The 20,913-nt window shown below is 42.7% G+C and overlaps 1 protein-coding gene across 1 annotated transcript in view; it reads left to right on the top strand.

Annotated features, from left to right (window-relative positions):
• LOC122556621 (short transient receptor potential channel 7-like) overlaps positions 1-20,364 on the top strand; it is a 152,095-nt gene extending 131,731 nt beyond the window's left edge. Inside the window, exons 8-12 of the mRNA XM_043703527.2 lie at positions 5,318-5,513; positions 8,693-8,908; positions 9,224-9,307; positions 17,378-17,453; positions 20,198-20,364. Coding sequence (XP_043559462.2) covers positions 5,318-5,513; positions 8,693-8,908; positions 9,224-9,307; positions 17,378-17,453; positions 20,198-20,334 — 709 coding nt within the window. The 3' untranslated portion in view covers positions 20,335-20,364. The remainder of the gene's footprint in view (positions 1-5,317; positions 5,514-8,692; positions 8,909-9,223; positions 9,308-17,377; positions 17,454-20,197) is intronic.
• Positions 20,365-20,913: the final 549 nt, after the last annotated feature.

Raw genomic sequence — 20,913 nt, 5'->3', positions numbered from 1 at the left:
GCAGAAATTTCTTTTGCACTTTTCGTCTTATTAGTTATGCAGCCAGGCTCATGAGCACCTTCCTCAGGGAACTGTGCAGCCAGAGAACTGGAAGTGCTTACCACTTTCACAATCTTTCAGCTTTCCTGCCTCTGATATCATATTTAAAGCTGAGCTGCGCACTACTTCAGACACAGCTGCCCCTCACACTGTGTTGCTTAACCATTCTCACCATCAGCCAGAGGAAAGGCAAGCTAGCTCTTGCTTCGCAGCCAGGGATATGGAGGTATGGTGGATGTATGGTGGAGAGGAGGACACTCCTCCTGCTGCTGGCTGCCACAGCAGACCATATCATCAGACCAGTCCAACCCAGATACCAATTGCTGGGTCAATGCTCTGTTCTGCATGAAGTAGGAGACTCAGAGTGCAAGAAGAAGGTCAGCGATCTTCTGCACTCCACAAAGAGATAATGCCACAACTGTCTCTTTGCTAAACATGCTAGGAGCAAGCCAACACTCACTCAGACTCTGCTCCTGCAAACACCTTTCACCAAGACTCATGGGCTGCAGCTTGCATTATTGGATGCATCATGTCCACTCAACAACTCTCACCCACTTCATCTTCCCACGAACCCTTTCTGTCCTCTGTGCTTCCATTCACTCACTGGAGACACACCACCACCTCGTCTGCACATGAATCATCACAAGTTAGTGAATTTTGAGAAGATTTAGAGCTTAGGTTGAGGCTCCGGATGTAAGTTTGCTCGCTGAGCTGGAAGTTTGTTTTCAGACATTTCATCACCATATTAGGTAACATCTTCAGTATCCTTCCTCATCTGTATGTAAGGATACTAGTGAGAGAGGGTCATGTCGTTTTGTGGCTAGTTGATGTTCATGTATCCTGGTGAACTAGTTTACTGCCTGTTTGTCCAATGTAGTGTTTGTTACAGTTCTTGCAAGATATTTTGTAAATGACATTATTTTGTTTGTTGTCTGTATACGGTCTTTCAAGTTCATTAGCTGTTGTTTTAGTGTCATGGGTTTGTGGCCTACCCAGATACCAAGAGGTCTGAGTCATCTGGCAGTCACTTCCGAGATGTCTTTGATGTAGGGGAGAGTGGCTAGGGATTCTGAATGTGCTTTGTCTGCTTGTTGAGGTTTATTGCTGAGAAATCAGCGGACTGTATTCATTAAGGGCTAATGCCCGAAACGTCGATTCTCCTGTTCCCTAGATGCTGCCTGACCTGCTGCGCTTCTCCAGCAACACATTTCCATCTGTATTCATTGGGTACCTGCTCTTTTTGAATACACTGGATACGTGACTTTCCTCTGCTCTGCGTAGTTCCTCTGTGCTGCAGTGTGTGGTGGCTCATTGAAATAATGTTCTAATGCAGCTTCCCTTGTGGGTGTTTGGATGATTGCTTCAGTATTTGGTCAGTATGTGTAGTTTTCCTAACACTACACACACTGACCAAATACTGAACTACAGAAGCAATCATTCCAACACCCACAAAGGAAGCTGCATTAGAACATTATTTCAAAAAGCCATGACACACTGCAACACAGAGGAACCAAGCAGAGCAGAGGAAAGTCACTATAAGGTGTATTCAAAAAGAATAGGTACCTAATGAACACAGTCTGCCGATTTCTCAGCAACAAGCCCCAACAAGCAGACAAAACACATTCAGAAACCCTAGCCACTGTCCCCTACCTCAAAGACATCTCCGAAGTGACTGCCAGATGACTCAGACCTCTTGGCATCATAGTAGCCCACAAACCCACCATGACACTAAAACAGCAGCTAGTGAACTTGATATACAGACAACAAACAAAATAATGTCATTTACAAAATATCTTGCAAGAACTGTAACAAACACTACATTGGACAAACAGGCAGTAAACTAACCACCTGGATACATGAACATCAACTAACCACAAAAAGACATAACCCACTCTCACTAGTATCCTTACATACAGATGAGGAAGGACACCACTTCAAATGGGACAACACATCCATCCTAGGACAAGCCAAACAGAGACATGCACGAGAATTCCTCGAAGCATGGGATTCCAACCAGAACTCCATCAACAAACACATTGACTTGAATCACATTTACCAGCACCAAGAGAAAAAGAACAGTAAATGACATCACCGCAGTAAATTACGTATCACAGGAAATGACATCACCTACCCAAGGAAACCTAAACACATAAATGGAAAGCGGGCCATGCCACCAGTGTTTCATCTGGAGGTTCACTGATGATGTTACCTAGTAGGGTGACAAAACATCTGAAAAAGAACCTTCCAGTTCAGCGAGCAAACCTACATCCAGATCATCACAAATGCCAAAAGGTCCAACGCTAACAAATGGATGGTGGACAAAAGCTTCTCACTCCCTTAAGGGGAAAACTGTGGACCTGGCTGTGGATGAACACAACTGGGGGGAATGAAGAGACCTCAATGGGCAACCAACCTAGCCCAATAAGTCCGACTCCCATTACCACTAATGCTAACGCATTCATAATTTGCACAAGCTTTTATCCATCTTAAGCAACTAATTCTTCATTTTCTCTAATGCAGGCACTATCTTTGAAACAAATTCTCAACGTTTGTCCATTCTCACCATTTTTCACACCTCTCTCAGCAATGCTTGCACTACACCAGAGATGGGAAAATTTCACCCATGGTGTCCAAGATCTGAAATTGCAGTTTCATTCTTCTTTGAAATATTTCCAAATGACCATTGCATTTTCATAAGATTCCAAGTGTACATTTAGAAATATTCTATGCCATGTCAGATTATTAATAATTAAGATGTAAAGGATTATTGAACAACCCTGTAAATATGACATTATTAAAAATAAAGAAATGTTTGTTTGAACAAAAATACAAATAAATAGCATTTCCACTTCTCCTGAGTAGCTAAGCTTTTGTAACAAGCTAAGGTAGGCCATTGGCTTTAAGGCATGCTAACATTTCTGTGTTAATCCAAATAGGGAACTAAATTCATTGCCACGTGTAATATAATTCCAAAATAGGAAAGTGCTACGATGTACATCATTTGATAAAAAGAAATTTTTAAAAAATATGAATTTTCAACCATTAAAAGGAAATTGTTTTCCAGTAGTGTTTATTATAAATATCAGAACTGCATCCATTATTCATATTAATATTCCAGAATTCAAACTGCCTATATTTTTCACAGTTGCTGGTTAGTAGACGCCTTCCTTTGCAAAAAAAAGTAACTATGAAGAGAAATTTTGGGAAGAGCAAGTGAAGAATGAATTGAAACTGCAGACTAGGGATTGGAAACAAGCACAACAACTAATGGATCATAGCTAAACAAAAAATCTCAAGTCCAATTTGTTTTTTTCTGAAATTTAGCATATGACACAAGGATTAACTGTTAGATAGAGATAGTTCAGACTGTCAGTCAGAGTGGATATTGAACACAAAAGTTCTGAAAATCCAAAGCACTTCCAGAACGACAGCAGGGGTACAAATAGTTTGCCACAAATTAGGCAAAAGCTGGATCTCAATTTTCTGTCTGTGTTTCTGAATGTCCTTTTAAGGTTCACGCCTCTCTCCGATCAAATACAGAGGACATGGAAATCCTGTGGAAATCATGTTTCCCCAACATAGTCAGAAGTTGAGGAAAAGCAGGCATTCTGGCCAAACAATATACGCTGGCATGGAATTTTGCTTCCAAGTCTGGTAACGGGATTTGGAAAATTCCTTGCTCGCCGTGCCCACATGGGAAAGTGCCCTTTATGGTTCATGGCAAGTTAGTGTCAATTCATGTAAGGAATTGTTTCCTTTACACACTTCATGCTAACTCACCTAACATTCAATATGGACGGACCTCTACAGCCATATTGTGATGCAATAAAATTACAGTACAGTTCTAAGTATTTGTGACTGAGTTCACTGAATAAAACAACCACATTCATGAAAGCCCATTCAAATACTTAAATCTCAAGTGCTCAATCCCTTATTTTCATAACCCCACAAGGCAACTGTCTGCGTGGGTTTCCTCCAGGTGCTCCGCTTTCCTCCCACTGTCCAAAAATGTGCAGGTCAGGTGAATTGGCCATGCTAAATTGCCCGTACTGTTCGGTGAAGGGGTAAATGTAGGGGAATGGGTCTGGGTGGGTAGCTATTTGGAGGGTCGGTGTGGACTTGTTAGGCTGAAGGGCCTGTTTCCGCACTGTAAGAAATGTAATCTAATCTAATCCTTTATCATTTCGTAATCTCTTTCAGCTGTGAATCAAACTTAATTTACAACACCATCCTGTCACTATGGTAATGGCTGCTAATTATTAATAATGCCATAGTTACAGCAATAACAAACAGTTATTGAATGTTGATTTCTTTAACTTTAACAGACTAAAGTCAGGGAATTATCTTTCCAATTTGTAGAGGACTGACCATTCAACTGACTTGACGGTTCTACAGACCTTATTCACCTTTCAAGAATATTTATAATTTCTTAAAGACTCATAACTCCAATGCTGTAAGATAAGACCCTTTCTCTTGTGAAAATACAGTCTGGTCAGCACAAAGCTCAAATGGCCCTGCTGAGTTTGGGCTTCTCATCATGTGGATGCCTCCCTCCCGACAGCCCCCCACCCACTACCATTGCCTCTCCCCGCCGCCCTCTACTCACTCCTCTAGTCTCACCCTGCCCAAAGAAAAGATCATCTGTCAGAAATAGGATCTGGAAATCCAGATCCACATCATTTCCTGCCATTTTGGGGTGTTCCCTGAATCTCCTTAGTTTCATGAAATGCAAGCTATGTAGTCCACTCAAGAGTTAGGGTCCATTTACTGCTCTGGGATTCTCGGTCTCCTTCAGCGTTTTGATGAGCCTTTAATTGATATGGGCTTCCAGTAGTAAGAGTAAAGGAACTCCTGCAACCTTAACACCTTTAGCAGGGTCAGGTTCAGTAGCCTGAGGTGGGGATATGCTTGTATGTACACTGAACTGAAATATCTACACTCAAATAAAGCAGAAATTTAAACTTAATTCAAATGTCTATGCAATGCTCAAGTGATGTTGCTAACTGCTCTACTTCAATATTGTACATTGTCACACATTGCCATTTGTTAGCATGATTGTATAACTCACCCACCAAAATGACTACTTTGATGTTCAGCAAAAAAAGCATAGGTTATACTTCCTTTTCAAATTGTCGGGTCAAGTCCTTGTGTTAAAAAAAGGCAGTCAACCATGCATTTAAATGCAGAAGATATATTTTCATGAAAGCAATACACAATCTTTGAAATTATCTAAATCTATATTGCATCATTTGTTCAGTAATCTCTTCCATTCTTTTAGCGTTGAAGAGAGTTTCAAAACCTTATTCTGGTCGATATTTGGCTTGTCAGAAGTGATATCTGTTGTTCTCAAGTACGATCACAAGTTCATTGAGAACATAGGGTACATCCTGTATGGAGTGTACAATGTTACGATGGTGGTGGTGCTGCTAAATATGCTAATTGCCATGATCAACAGCTCCTATCAAGAAATTGAGGTATGGTTTAGAGATATATCTTTAGAAAATAATGTTTCAAAGTTGGAGAATATTTTTAAAAACTTAATTCAAGTGTCAGTATCCATGTGCTCTAAATCAGTACCAAGTGCACAGTTCAGCACATGGACAGGTCCCCAGCCTGTAATGGTTACATAAACTGCACCAGAAGCATTAAATTATTATAAGCATTATGCTTGTGCTTTACAAAATAATGATGGAACACACAGCATGCCAGATGAGTATCTATAAGAAAAAGATCATCAGCATTATCAATTACCATTAAAACACAGAGATTCCATGAATAAACTTTTTGGGAAACCCTCCTACCCAAGTTAGTCACTGAATTAAGCATGTGGCTTAACCAGATTAAAACATCCCAACTTTATTCATCTGCCTGTGGTGAAGAGAATTATATCGGGGAGTAACAGTAGAGGTACAGGTACTGGTACTGCCCTTGGTGTTCATACTTTAATTAGTAAAATGCTGAACTATGAATACCTTGCCCATCACCCTTTTCACACAATTGACTCTCAATGCGAGCACTGCTGCCCCTCCTCCCCATCCCAGCACTGCAGCCCCTCCCCCCAGTCCCAGCACTGCAGCCTCTGCCCAGTCCCAGTCCCAGCACTGCTGCCCCTCCTCCCCAGTCCCAGCACTGCAGCCCCTCCCCCCAGTCCCAGCACTGATGCCCCTCCTCCCCAGTCCCAGCACTGCAGCCCCTCCCCCCAGTCCCAGCACTGATGCCCTTCCTCCACAGTCCCAGCACTGCAGCCCCTCCTCCCCAGTCCCAGCACAGCAGCCCCTCCCCAGTCCCAGCACTGCTGCCCCTCCACCCCAGTCCCAGCACTGTAGCCCCTCCCCAGTCCCAGCACTGTAGCCCCTCCCCAGTCCCAGCACTGCAGCCCCTCCCCAGTCCTAGCACTGCAGCCCCTCCCCAGTCCCAGCACTGCTGCCCCTCCTCCCCAGTCCCACACTGCAGCCCCTCCCCAGTCCCAGCACTGTAGCCCCTCCCCAATCCCAGCACTCCAGCCCCTCCTCCCCAGTCCCAGCACTCCAGCCCCTCCTCCCCAGTACCAGCACTGCAGCCCCTCCCCCCAATCCCAGCAATGCAGCCCCTCCTCCCCAATCCCAGCACTGCTGCCCCCGCAATCCCAGCACTGCAGTCCCTCCCCCCATCCCAGCACTACAGCTCCTCCCCCCAGTCCCCGCACTGCAGCCCCTCCCCCTCCCCCAGTCCCAGCATTGCAGCCCCTCCCCCTCCCCAATCCCAACACTGCAGCCCTTCGCCCCAGTCCCAATACTGCAGCCCCTCCCCCTTCCCCAGTCCCAGTACTGCAGCCCCTCCCCTCCCCCCAGTCCCAGCACTGCAGCCCCTCCCTCCAGTCCCAGCACTGCAGCCCCTCCCCCCAGGCCCAGCACTGCAGCCCCTCCCCCCAGGCCCAGCACTGCAGTCCCTCCCTCCAGTCCAAGCACTGCAGCCCCACCCACTTCAGTCCCAGCACTGCAGCCCCTCCCCGTCCCACCACTGCAGCCCATCTCCCCCAATCCCATCTCCTCCAGTCCCAGCACTGCAGCTCCTCCCCCTCAGTCTTAGCACTGCAGCCTCACCCTCTGCCCTGCAGCCCCTCCCTCTCTCTAAAACTGACATTTGTATAATTTCTGGAAAATAGTTCGCTCTTCCTTACTTTCTGTAAGCTCCTGCCTTCTTTGTTATAAAGCTGTGTCTCTCTGTATTGAGGAGAAAGTGAGGGCTGCAGATGCTGGAGATTAGAGCTGAAAATGTGTTGCTGGAAAAGCGCAGCAGGTCAGGCAGCATCCAAGGAACAGGAGAATCGACGTTTCGGGCATAAGCCCTTCTTCAGGAATGAGGAAAGTGTGTCCAGCAGGCTAAGATGCCTCTCCCTGTATTGAGCCCACAACATTTGTCGCTTTGTCTGTGTCATCTGACTTTGATATTCTTGATATAATGCATCAGAATTTTAGTTGAGATAAAGCCTTCAACTTACATTATTCTGAACCACAAATTATTTCATATTTGTATCTTTTACAAATGGAATGTATGTTTTTGAAAATAATGTTACTGAATATAGCCATACTGTGAGAAAATAGAGTTTTCATTCACAAGTTAGGCCAATCAGATTGTAAAGTTGTCTTTCCTGTCTTCGTATAGTCATGATTTCATTAAACTGTTTTTGTAATTAGGGTCCACGATGACACTTTATAAATAAAGCTTTCTATATACAATGCAGTGTTTGCTTCGGCAACACTACTTGGTTCCTATGTTCAACCTACACTTTCCACTGTGTAACCACTTTAAAATGTTTACCATTTTTTTCTCCTACTAATTAGTTGATGCAATTCAGTTCAGCAGCTTGCACTATTGTATCTGCTGATTGCAGGAAATAATTATTAATATATAGATATAGATTGAGATCAGTATCGTTTCAATAATTTAATAAATATTAAATTCTGTATAATTTGATTTACTTTTCACATTTTAAGGCACAAGGCAGAACATACTAAGAGAAGACATGGGCTCCATTTCTAAATAAAAACAAAATTGCAAATCATTTGGTCAATTATCATGTATCAAATTTTTCAAGATGTCTTATCATAAATTTTCATGATAAGCATTAGCTGGTTAATATACTTGAAAATCTCACTTGTTGAATGGGAAAACCAGTCAAACTACAGTCAAAACATTTAAGTGCACAATGATTTAGTCAATATCTCAGCTAAGAGATGAGTGAGTTAGCTTACACCACAGAAGAAAACTCAAGTTTTTCATATAATAACTTGTTTCCATACAGAGAATCTTGTATAATTAGTCAAACACCTATAATTTTTTTTAAATTAGCTTCATATTCAATGGTTCCCTTGATAAAATATTGTTTTTGCTTAGCTTTCTGCAAGTATGATCATGTTGAGTTAGAATTATACATTGAATTATATGTGGTACATCGAAGCAATGTAGCCGAGGCACTATGGCTTGAAATAAAGTGTGAAAAGCAAGATGAACTTACACAGCTGATCATTATATTCTGCACTATTTATTCGTCAAAACTAGAGCTGTAATGTACATATTTGTAGCAAAGTTGAGAAATAATACAGCCAATTCACCATCTCATCTACAATTTAGCTGTGGAATACTCATCGACCTGCCATTTCTTTACATGCAGGAGGATGCAGATGTTGAGTGGAAATTTGCTCGAGCTAAGCTTTGGCTGTCTTACTTTGATGAAGGAAGAACCTTGCCTGCCCCATTCAACCTTGTACCAAGCCCAAAATCCATTTGCTACTTAATATCAAAAATAAAAACCTGCCTTATAAATCTGTGTAAATCCAAGGTGCAAAAATCTGAAGGTGACCTTGAAATGGGCATGCTGAATTCAAAGGTAATGTTTGCAAATCTTATGTATTTGAAAATATTTGTAAATAATGGAAAATGTTTGCTTTCCAGTCTCCTTTTCTCAAATTGAAATTATTGCTATTTTTACAAATTGCCAAATATGTTAATTCCAAACCTACTTCCAGTTTTCTATTTTAAACTAATTGCACAGAATTCATAGTTTTGTGGTGTTTATCATGCAACTAAGGATCTGAAAGTTCTTAACAACCAACTAATTGTTTTTTTCTTTGAAATATAGACACTTTGGTTGTAAGCAAAGTATTATAATTACAAAATAAATCTACATTCAATTCCATTCCAGCCAGGTCACCATTATAAATCTAATCCTAGAGGTTCAGAAGGTTGTGGTCTGAAAAAGCCTATTAGCAATCCGACGAGATATCAGGTTAGTCACCTACACAGGTTGTACTGTAGATTTACCCAACAGTGTAACATTGTGCATAATTTCCTCCAGAGGGAGATATTAGATTGCATTTCACATTTCATTGTATAAAATACAACAATACAAACTAAATATTTTGAACTAATTAAAAACATTGAAAACACAATCTCTTGTGTTCTGTGCATAAATTGAATGATAAATCATGATGGTCTTGCTTGGATTTGCCATAATCAGTACCTCCATTTTTAAAAGAAATATTGCTTGCATGTATTTAATGCCTTCTTACACCACATAATCTCAAAGTGCTTATGATACACACAGTAACTTTGAAGTGAAGTAAAGGTGGTTGTATTGGCAAATGCAGCTGCAAAATAGAATTGCACAAACTGTAATTAGATGCATGACTGGTTAATTTGTTATTGGTAGTGTTGAAGAGTTGAAAATGTGTTGCTGGAAAAGCGCAGCAGGTCAGGCAGCATCCAGGGAACAGGAGAATCGACGTTTCGGGCGGAAGCCCTTCTTCAGGAAGCCCTGAAGAAGGGCTTATGCCCGAAACGTCGATTCTCCTGTTCCCTGGATGCTGCCTGACCTGCTGCGCTTTTCCAGCAACACATTTTCAGCTCTGATCTCCAGCATCTGCAGACCTCACTTTCTCCTCAGTGTTGAAGAGTGTCCTCTAGTAAATTTCCTTTGAACACTCTCAAGGGCTTTAACATCCTTCCTTAAATAAAGTTATCCAGAGCTAAACACAATACTCCAAATATGTTCTGACCAGTGTTTTGTACAGGTGGAGCATCGTTTACTTGCTTTTATACTCTATGCCCCTATTTATAAACCCAAAGATCCTGTAAGCCTTCTTAGCAACTGTTTGAACTTGCCTGGCCACCTTCAGAGAATTATGTTCTTGAACTCCAAGGTCTTTCTGCTCCTTTCCTCCTCTCAAAGTTGTACTATTGTCTCTCAGTGTTTCTTCTATCAAAATGCATGACCTCACATTTCCCTACACCAGGTGTTTGCAGGGACGGCACAGTGGCTAGCACTGCTGCCTCACAGCACCAGGGTCCCAGGTTTGATTCCAGCCTCGGGCGACTGTCTGTGTGGAGTTTGCACATTCTCTGTGTGGGTTTCCTCCGGGTACTCCGGTTTCCTCCCACAGTCCAAAGATGTGCAGGTCAGGTGAATTGTCCATGCTAAATTGGCCATAGTGTTAGGTGCATTAGTCAGAAGGAAATGGGTCTGGGTGGGTTACTCTTCGGAGGGTCGGTGTGGATTTGTTGAGCCAAAGGGCCTGCTTCCACACCGTAGGGAATCTAATCTAATTTGGGTCAACTTGTCAATGACTCTCTGAAGTCATTCTGCATCATCCTCACAATTCACTATTCTCCCTAGCTTAGAATCATCTGCAAATTTAAAGGTTTTATCCTTAACAACCATCTCCAAATCATTTATATAAGGGGATGGCCTAGTGGTATTATCACTGGACTGTTAATCCAGAGACACAGGTCATTTTCTGACTTCAAATCCTGCCATAGCAGATGATGGAATTTGAATTCAATGTCAACTTTGAAATCAAGAGTCCAACAATGACCATGAATCCATTGTTGATTGTTGGAAAAATCCATCTGGTTCATTAATGTCCTTTAAGGAGTGAAACTGCCATCCTTACCTGGCCTACATTTGATTCCAGACCCACAGAAATGTGGTTGATTCTTACTGGCCATCTGAGCAATTAGAGAGAGGAAATAAGGATTGGCTTCGCCTGCGATGTCCACATCCCATAAATAAGCTTTAAATAAATATATATATGGGTATGTTCGCCGAGCTGGGGGAAGTTGATTTGCAGATATTTTGTCCCCTATCTAGATGACATCTCCGGTGCTTTGGACCTTCCTGTGAAGCGCTGCTGTGCTGTGTCTTATGGAATTTATTTGGTTCCGTTCCTGCTGCTTCCGGTTGTTCATTATAGTGGCTGGTATATTGGGTCTAGGTCCATGTGCTTGTTAATGGAGTCCATGGATGAGTGCCATGCTTCCAGAAATTCTGTGATTATCCTCTGTTTAGTTTGTCCAATGATCGTTGTGTTATCCCAGTCAAATCTGTGGTCTTCATCACCTGTGTGTACAGCTGTGAGGGACAGCTGGTCATGGTGTTTAGTGGCTAGTTGGTGTTCGTGGATGCGGATTGCTAGTTGTCTGCCTGTTTGTCCTATATAGTGTTTCATGCAGTCTTTGTATGGAATCTTGCAAATTATGTTAGTCTTGCACATGATGGGTGTTGGATCTTTTGTCCCGGTGAGTTGTTGTCTGAGTGTGGCTGTCATGGGCTGTCATGGATCCCAGTGGGTAGTGAAGTCTGCCTGTTATGTAAGGTATCGTGGCTAGTGTGTCGGGCCATGGCATGTCCTATTCACATTGTTTGTCTGCCAGGCATCTGTGGATGAAGTTGCGGGAAGACTCTGTAAACGTGTTCTTTTTCTCTTTGCAAGTCGAGACTGCTACAGGGTCCTAATGCAGCTATACTTGTATGTGTGTTTGGGTGATTGCTGTTGTAGTTAAGGAACTGGACTGTGTGTGTGACTTTTCTTTACACTTTTGTAGTGCATTCACTGTTTTGTGTTCTTTCCACCATCACATCCAGGAGTTAGTTGTTGGTTTCCTCCTCCTTCGTAAATTTGATCTCTGTGAGCATTGTGTTGGTAATTCGGTGTATGTTCTCGATCCCTGTTCTTTTAATTATTACAAAAGTATTGTCCATGTATCTGATCCAGAGTTTAGATCGGATTTGTGGAAGGGCTGTTTGTTCCAGTCTTTGCATCACTGTTTCTGCTATGAGCCCAGAGATGCGGGTGAGCCCATAGGTGTCCTAGTAATCTGTTCATATATTTGGTTTTTGAATGTAAAGTGCGTCATCAAGTACAGGTCTAGTAGTTTGAGTATGCGGGCCTTGTTGGTAGGTTCCCGTCATGTCGTCTTTTCTGTTTGTCCAGGAGGTTGACTAAAGTTATGTCAATTGAAGTGAACAGTGCCGTTACATCGAATGGAACCATTGTTTCGTCCTTGTCTACGTTTATGTTCTTGATGCTGTCTCGGAATTTTGAGACCGATAACCAGGATTGACCTTTAAAGGATAAAAACCAGAAGGCAACAACACCCCAAGATTTCATGGATTACCTAAGGTACACAAACTTGACATACCGCTTAGACTCATTGTTGCATTTCCAGGAACTCCATCACATAAACTGGCAGAAGAACTCCAACAAAAACTGAAACATCTTATCAGTGGATCCAAATACTCCATACAATCATCACAGGAATTCCTAATTGTTAAGAGAACAGAGATCAAGAACCACATTGGATTACCAACACAGTGTTCAAATTTACAGGAGAGGAGGAAACCAACAACCAACTCCCATTCCTGGATGTGATGGTGGAAAGAACACAGAATGGTAAATGCATTACAAAAGTGTACAGAGAAACCACACACATGGACCAGATCCAAAACTACGACAGCAACCACCGAAACACACACAAGTGTAGCTGCAATAGGACCCTGTTCAAAAGAGCTACAACATACTGCAGCAGTCTCGACCTATACAGAGAAGAAGAACACCTCTACAGAGTCTTCATCAAGAACAGATATTCTCACAATTTCATCCGCAGATGCCTAGCAAACAACGTGATGAGGACATGCCATGACCCAACATACTCACCATGTTACATTATATAAAAATGTCTCAGAACTAACAGCCAGATTTCTCCGACCACTCGGATTCATGACAACCCATAAACCGACAGCCATGCTCAGACAACAACTCACCATAACAAAAGCCCCTATACCCATCGTGTGCAAGACTAAAATAATTTACAAGATTCCATGCAAAGACTGCACAAAACATCACGTAGGACAAACAGGCACACAATGAGCAATCTACATCCAAGAAACCAACAAGCCACTAAACACCATCTGTCCCTCTGAGCCATAAGCACAGATGATCAGGCAGCATCTGAGGAGCAAGAAAATCGACGTTTCAGGCAGAAGCCCTTCATTTCAAACATTGATTTTCCTGCTCCTCGGATGCTGCCTGACCTGCTGTGCTTTTCCAGCACCATTCTAAGCTTGACTCTAATCTCCAGCATCTGCAGTACCCACTTTCGCCATACACACAGATGACAAGGACCACATATTTGACTGGGACAACACTACGATCATAGGACAAGCTCAACAGAAGACAGCCAGAGAATTTCTAGAAGCATGGCACCATCCACAGACTCCATCAACAAACACATAAACCTAGACCCAATATACCAGCCACTACAACGAACAACCAGAACCGGTAACCGGAAGCAGCAGGAATGGAACCAAATAAATTCCAGAAGACTCAGCACAGCAGCGCTTCACAGGAGGCTCCAAAACACTGAAGATGTCACCGAGACAGGGGGCAAAATGTCTGCAAATCAACTTCCCAGCTCGGCGAACATGTCCATAACTATGGCAGCCAGCACCCGAGCTACAAATCCTTACGCAAGCCTTGTATGTGTCTATACATAAATCAGAAAAAGCAAGAGTCCCAACACTGATCCCTGGGGAACACCTCTTTCAACTCATCTCCAATTTGAGAAATGCCCATCTATACCTACCCCCTGTTTCTTATTGTTTAGTCAACTTCTAATCCAATCTGCCAAGACCCATCAATTCCAAACATTTCGAATTGTCTAACCAACTGTCATGTGACATCACATCAAATGCATTCTGAAAGTACAAATATACAGCATCCACAGCACGACCCTACATTTTTTAGACATGACCTGCCTTTGATCGCACCATATTGACTGTCCAGTATTAACTATTTTTCTCTGATGTATATTTATCTTATCCCTTATTATGGTTGTCATCAGTTTCCCACAATTGATGTCAAGCTGACAGGTCTGTAGTTTTCCTGGTTTATCCTTTGCAAATTGAATGCAAACACAACCAATTGCTGTTGAAGTTCAGCCCAACAATGCACATCAGATCTGTGCAGCATGACCAATAAATCTTTTACGCCCCACAATGGTCTGCTGCACCAGCTCTCATTGATGAGAAATGGGTGTCAAAGTGGTTCTCGCTGGTTTGTAACGCCTGATGCAGCTGAGCTCTGTCATGGACAAGGACAGCTCCCTCCTCTCCAATGTCCTTATCCTCCTCCTTGGAAGACAGGTCTGGTCCCCCCAGCTCCTCTGCATCCAGAACACCACCTTACTGAAGAGCACATTACACCATGTTGACGCAGCACACTCTGTCTGGACTGTGTTGGACAGTTCCCCCAGACCAGTCCAAACAGTGAAAGCACACCTTCAGCAGCCACATCGTCTGCTCCACCATGGTCCTGGTTGAGATATGGGCAGCTTTGTATCTGCACTGTGCATCTGTCAGAGTTCTCAGAGGATTGTGTAATGGTGTCAGCAGCCATAGTCACAGTGAATAGCCCTTTTCCCTAGGAACTAGAATTGTCAGGCATCTGGATCCTCAAACACAATAGCGAAAAGAGATTGCTCCAGGATATAGCAGCCATGGCTGCTGCCAGGATTGTGGGCAACCCCTGCAAAAAGTGGTAACAGTGATCTCAGATCACCTGAACATTAGTGGAATGGAACCTCTTCCAGCTGGTGAAATCTGCAGAGTTGTGGTAATGCCTTCTCAGTGCCACATGGTGTAGTTCACCTGGCTGCACCAAGGGTAACCCAGTCATGTTCCTAAATCCGATTGTCCAGGCTGTAGCATTGGCCTCACCATAGGGAAACAAAGTGATCCTTGCAAAGATGGCAGCAGTGACTGTCCTGTTGGATTGTGGGTGCACAACTGAGATCTCACACAAGTTATCATCACTGCCTGGGAGGAGCTTAAAAGTTCAGAGTGTCTGTCACCTTCACAAGCACAGGGCCTCCCATTCTTGGAGCCCTTAGTTCCTGTTTCAGCATCTGGCACAGTTCCATGAGAGTGTCCTGAGACATACAGAGTCTGTTTTAATAATTGCACCTTGCTCATCTCCAGGAAAAGGATTCAGGGCTGGAAAGCTTTGTGTCTCCTGCATAACCCATGCATCCTGAGGGGTTCTGCACCAACAACATCTCTCAGACATGGGTGCTCTTCATTTTCAGTGCTGACTTTTGCTTCTCCAAGGCTTGCTGGTGGCCCTGGTCCTCCTGCATCCACCTTCACCTTCTTGGATAGGCAGTCACAGTGAGCAACATGCCACACACAGTAGGGTGCAGGACTCTAGTGGGAATGACTGTCAATGGGCACAGAAGGAGCAATAGAGATGTCAGAGCAGTCTTCAGCAGCAAACCCTGAAAATGAGAGATGACCACACTGCTCCCCAAACATGCTGGTAACGAGGGATCTGTCCCATCATCTACCCACATTTTGGCTCAGTATCCACAGCCACATGGTGAAGGTGCCGTGTTGGCTGAGTGACTGCACAATGTCATCGAGAAAGGGAATGCCTGCAGTGCTCCGACACTGTACTAATCCTGAACTCACATTAAACACTCAACTTCTCACTGATTCAGTACAGACTGTCATTACACTCACATGACAGATGGGGAAGTGAGGCCTATGTGGCTCACACAGGACCCTGGGAAGTTGCATGGCTCATAGTTTGCCTCAGCCTTTTGTCGCAACATGGCTGTTAACTTCCAAATCATTCAGATGTCCGTTCAATTTGCAAGCATCAGTTGCATGTTGCAAATCATCTTTGACCAGCATCTGACCTTCAATCTATCTGCATAACAAATGGGTGATGAAATGATTACAAATTAAAATGGCTGCTTTGTGTATTCGCTGCTTCAATGTCCTTTTGTCCAGCAGACTTGAATCCCACTCTTTTACCCTTAAAGTGACCCTGACTCCACATGCCTTAGTCATGGTGCAGTCATTTTGTCACAGTACTTTGCATCTACAGAACAGAAAGTGATGGCAGGGATCACAGCTTGAGGTAGGCACTGTCAGTATCAGGCCCCACCTGAGAGCAGGTTTTTGCCCAAAACGCTGACTCTCCTGCTCCTTGGATGCTGCCTGACCTGCTGTGCTTTTCCAGCACCACACTCTCGACAGTAGATAGCTCTGCCTCCCCACTGAGTCCTATTTTACCTCACACCATAGTAGCCCATTCCTACCCATCCCCCAATGTGGAGACTCATCGATTGATCTTCACCTAAAACTGTGCTCCTTGCCCCCTGAACCCAAGCATTACACCTTAATGATGCCCATTCTGCTCCTCTACAGAAGGGTTACTGCCACCCATCTGCTTCCTGTAGCCTACCATGCCCTCAGATGCTTTTCTACATAGTCCACCATTCACTTTGAGTTTCCCCTCATCACTGTCCTTGTTTCACACCTCTGCAAATGCCTCTACTTTCTCCCCCACAACATTGACTCCCCACACCTTTTGGTTGTAATTCCACCTTTTCCCCCATTTGCCCACTGCACGGTTCTGAACAATCACCCGATGGAACCCCAGGACTGTATTCACCCCATTCCTCTTCATTAGTACTGATCAAGATCATGACCTGAAATGCTAACTCTGTTTCTCTCCACAGATGCTGCCAGGTTTGCTGAGTTTTTCATGCGTTTTGTGTTTTTATTTCAGATTTCCAGCATCTGCAGTATTTTGATTCTCATTTAGGATATGATCCCCTTAGATTTTGTTGTTGAACAGCATTTTAATCCTTCAAGCTGGCTAGATTCAGTTTGATTGCAAAATCAAAATGTGTTCTATTCCACTGCATCACTCTTTCAAGATTTTCTTAATCTTTACTTTATGAAGGACTTTAATGTTTCATGAAGATATTGATAAATTATCTCAGCTGAGATATTCCAGGAGTGTTAGGGCATGCATATAGTTCAACTTTGCATTGTAGATAAAGAATGCAGATCAGAGTCTGTCAGAAATTATAATTGAGTATTTATCAACCATACCTTGATAAGAGTGTTAACATGCCAAGCATTGACAGGTCTGTAGATGTACATTCTTAGGAAGTTGGAACTAGCACTGTTTCCTCATGTACATTAAAAATATTTTTTGATATTTTGCAGAGGATTATGAAACGATTAATAAAGCGATATGTGCTCAAAGCACAGGTAGACAGAGGAAATGATGAAGTCAATGAAGGCAAGTAGTTCCGTATGCACAAAAATGCTTCATAGTCTGGGTGCTTGCTTTAGCATTCCATTTTCTGAAACAACATCAAACAAATCGGGCCAGTTTATGGTAGATATATACAGGTGTGCGTTTGAGGGAACCAACAAGAGGGAATAATTTATTTGACCCCATGCTCATCAATCGACCTGATGTAAATACATCTTTCCAGGGCACACTCAGTAGAAGTAACCATCACTCAATCCTTGTGGAGACCAAGTCCCTTCTTTATATTTAGGATGTCCTCCCTCATATTGTTATGTTGTCTCCGAATATCCTTTACTTGACCATTATAATCAAGCTGGGAGATCAACCCTCGATCAATGAAGAGTGCAAGGCAGCATGCCAGGGACAGAACCAGACATGCCTAAAAATAACCTGTCAACCTGATGAAGCTACAACATGGGACACCTTGCACACCAAGGAGTAGAAGCAGCATGCAATAGACAGGGGTTAGTCAAGCTACAACTAACAGATCAGATCTATTCCTGATGAAGGGCTTTTGCCCGAATCGTCGATTTTCCTGCTCCTCGGATGCTGCCTGACCTGCTGTGCTTTTCCAGCACCGCTCTGAGCCAAAGATCAGATCTAAGCTCTGCAGTTCTGCTACTTCCAGTCACAATTGGACAATTAAGCTACTAATAGGAAGTGGAGGGTACACAAACATCTCCAACCTCAATGATAGGTGAACCCAGCACTTACATTCAAAAAACAAGGCCGAAGCATCTACATCCACAGATACCAGTCTTCAACCAATTTGATTCACTACACATAATATAAAAAAATGACTGAAGACAGTGGTTATTGCAAAGACTATGAGCCCTGACAACTGTACCCAAGCCCTTTAGAACTAGCCACACTCATATCAAGTTATTCCAATGCAAGTTTAACACAGGCATCTCCTCAACAATGTGGAAAATTTGCCAGTAGTGTCTTGCACACAAAAGCAGGACAAATCCAACCTGGTCAATCACTAACCATCTGTCTGTACTTGATCATCAGAAAAGTGATAGAAGGGATTGTCAACAGTGCTACCAAGTGAAATTTGTAAAGACATAACCTAAGTCACTGACACTCAGTTTTGTTATCTAGCTCCTGACCTCATTACAGCCTTGGTGAATAGACAAATGAGCTGAACTCCAGTAGTGAAATGAGAGTGACACCCCTTCACTTCAAGGCAGCATTCAACTGAGTATGGCAGCAAGAAACCCAAGCAAACCTGGTGTTTGTAGGAATCGGGGGAGAACATTGTGCTAGTTGGACTCAAACCTACCACCTTGGAAGAGAGTTCTGGTTTATGGAGAACTCTAGGACATCTCTGCAAGAGTTTTTCAGCATAGTGTCCTAGGCCCAATCATCCTATCTATGTCATGAACGACCATCCCTCCATAATAAGATTAAAGTGGAGATGTTCGCTGACAATTGCACAATTCACAATTCCTCAGATACTGAAGCAGTCCACCTCCACAAGCAGCAAGGCATGGACAATGTCCAAGCTTGGACTGATAAATGTCACATAACATTCCCTCCACACAAGTGCTAGACAATGGCCATTTCCAATAAGATATAATGTAACTATTGCCACTGGATATTCAATGCCAGTACTATCATTGAACCCCACCCCCCACTATTAATATCACTTTCCATTTGCCTGGATGAATGCAGCTTTACTAAACACTTTAAAAAGTTTGACACCATCTAGGGCAAAGCAGCCCATTTGAGAGGCACTGTGTCCAAAACATTCAATATTCACTCCCATTACCACCAACACACAGTAGCAGCACTGTGTACATCTACAAGATGCACTGCGGTAACACACTAAGGATCCTTTGACAGCACCTTCCAATACTGGGACTTCCACCACCTAGAAGGACAAGGGCAGCAGTTGCATGGGAATACCTGCAAGTTCTTTTCCTGACTTGGAAATATATTGCTGTTCTTCCTCATTCGCTGGGTCAATATCCTGGGAATCTTTTCTTCACATGAATATGTTCCTACACCCCAAAGACAGCATCGGTTCAAGAATGCTGCTCACCACCACTTTTTACGGGTGACATAGGGATAGAAGGGTGACCTAGCCACAGTTGGCCACATCCAATGACCAAATAAAAGAACAAAAGGGATAATTTCTACATGATTGGGGCTTCCCAAACTTTTGTCCATTTTGACACCATTTTTCAAGTCAAAAACTTGAAAATTGCTGGGCTTCTCAACAGGAGTGAGGTGGGCTCGCATTGGGGGGGGGGGGGGGGGGGTTGCAGGAGCTGTAATATTGGGAGTCTGTTACTGGAAGAACGTACTGTTCTTAATCAGTCAGGGTTCCACAACCCTGATGCCTCAGGGTTCACAAACTTTCAGCTCTCTACCCAACTTGGGGTCCCAACCCCCACATTAAATAGATATACGTATCATGATGCATAGGTTGAGCATTAAAATTCCTGTGAAACTCCATTTGACATCTGCGCAGATATAGGCAACAGACACAAGAGTCAACACAACAAAGAACGAACCCTTAGAACCTGAAAGTCTTCAAATGTAAAATATTTCTTCTTGTTTCTTCTCGAGCTAGTTTTAAAGTTTTGTAATGGAGTGAAGTTTTTGGTATAAATCAAATATCTCAAATTTTGAAAGGAGATGCATTTCTATGTATGTGCATTGTTTTGATATAATTGCATTTTCCAAAACCTCACTTACTAACATTTCTATTGGTATTTCAGGGGAACTTAAGGAAATCAAACAGGACATTTCCAGTCTTCGTTATGAACTTCTGGAAGAAAAGTCACAAGCAACAGGGGAGTTGGCAGAACTCATTCAGCAACTCAGTGACAAACTTGGCAAAAATTTTAAAAAATAAATGAAAAAAATAGGACAAAAAACAATACAAACCACCTCAGTAAACTTTAAAGAGATTAGATGTTTGGCAAAAAATTGTTTGAAATAGGGCAGGCAGTGAATTACTTTGTACAATGGGATTTCAGACAGGCAGTTTATTTCACTGTGCATAATGGTATGATACTGAAAGATAAGCCAATGAGGGAATGAATTAAAATAGACTGAAATTTAACAACAGCGGTAAGAAAATGTGAAGACTGAAGAGGATAGAATATGCATCACTGATACATGCAACTAAGATCTGCATTCAATAGATTATAAATTAGCCATCAACACCCACAATTTGTATGCCTTGCCAAAACAACAGCTGTTAGTGTCATGCTCAAGAATGTCCCCTTTACAGTAAAACATGAGACTTGGCAACAAAGCCTGATCCATAGTATTTTATTTTAAAGTCTAATGAATGAACACTTACTATGCTAGAGTTAACTTAAAACGTGAAATGAGTCAAGAAATGTCATCAAAACTTCTGATTTCCACCAGTCCCATTTTGGACTGTAATGCTAAAAATAATTCAAAAGTTCTGATTTTTAAAATAGAA

This window comes from Chiloscyllium plagiosum, unplaced genomic scaffold (genome assembly GCF_037043375.1).
Source record: "Chiloscyllium plagiosum isolate Xiang-an unplaced genomic scaffold, Cpla_swu_hap1 HiC_scaffold_16, whole genome shotgun sequence".
NCBI classification, from domain to species: domain Eukaryota; kingdom Metazoa; phylum Chordata; class Chondrichthyes; order Orectolobiformes; family Hemiscylliidae; genus Chiloscyllium; species Chiloscyllium plagiosum.
This window is presented reverse-complemented; position numbering and strand designations above follow the sequence as displayed.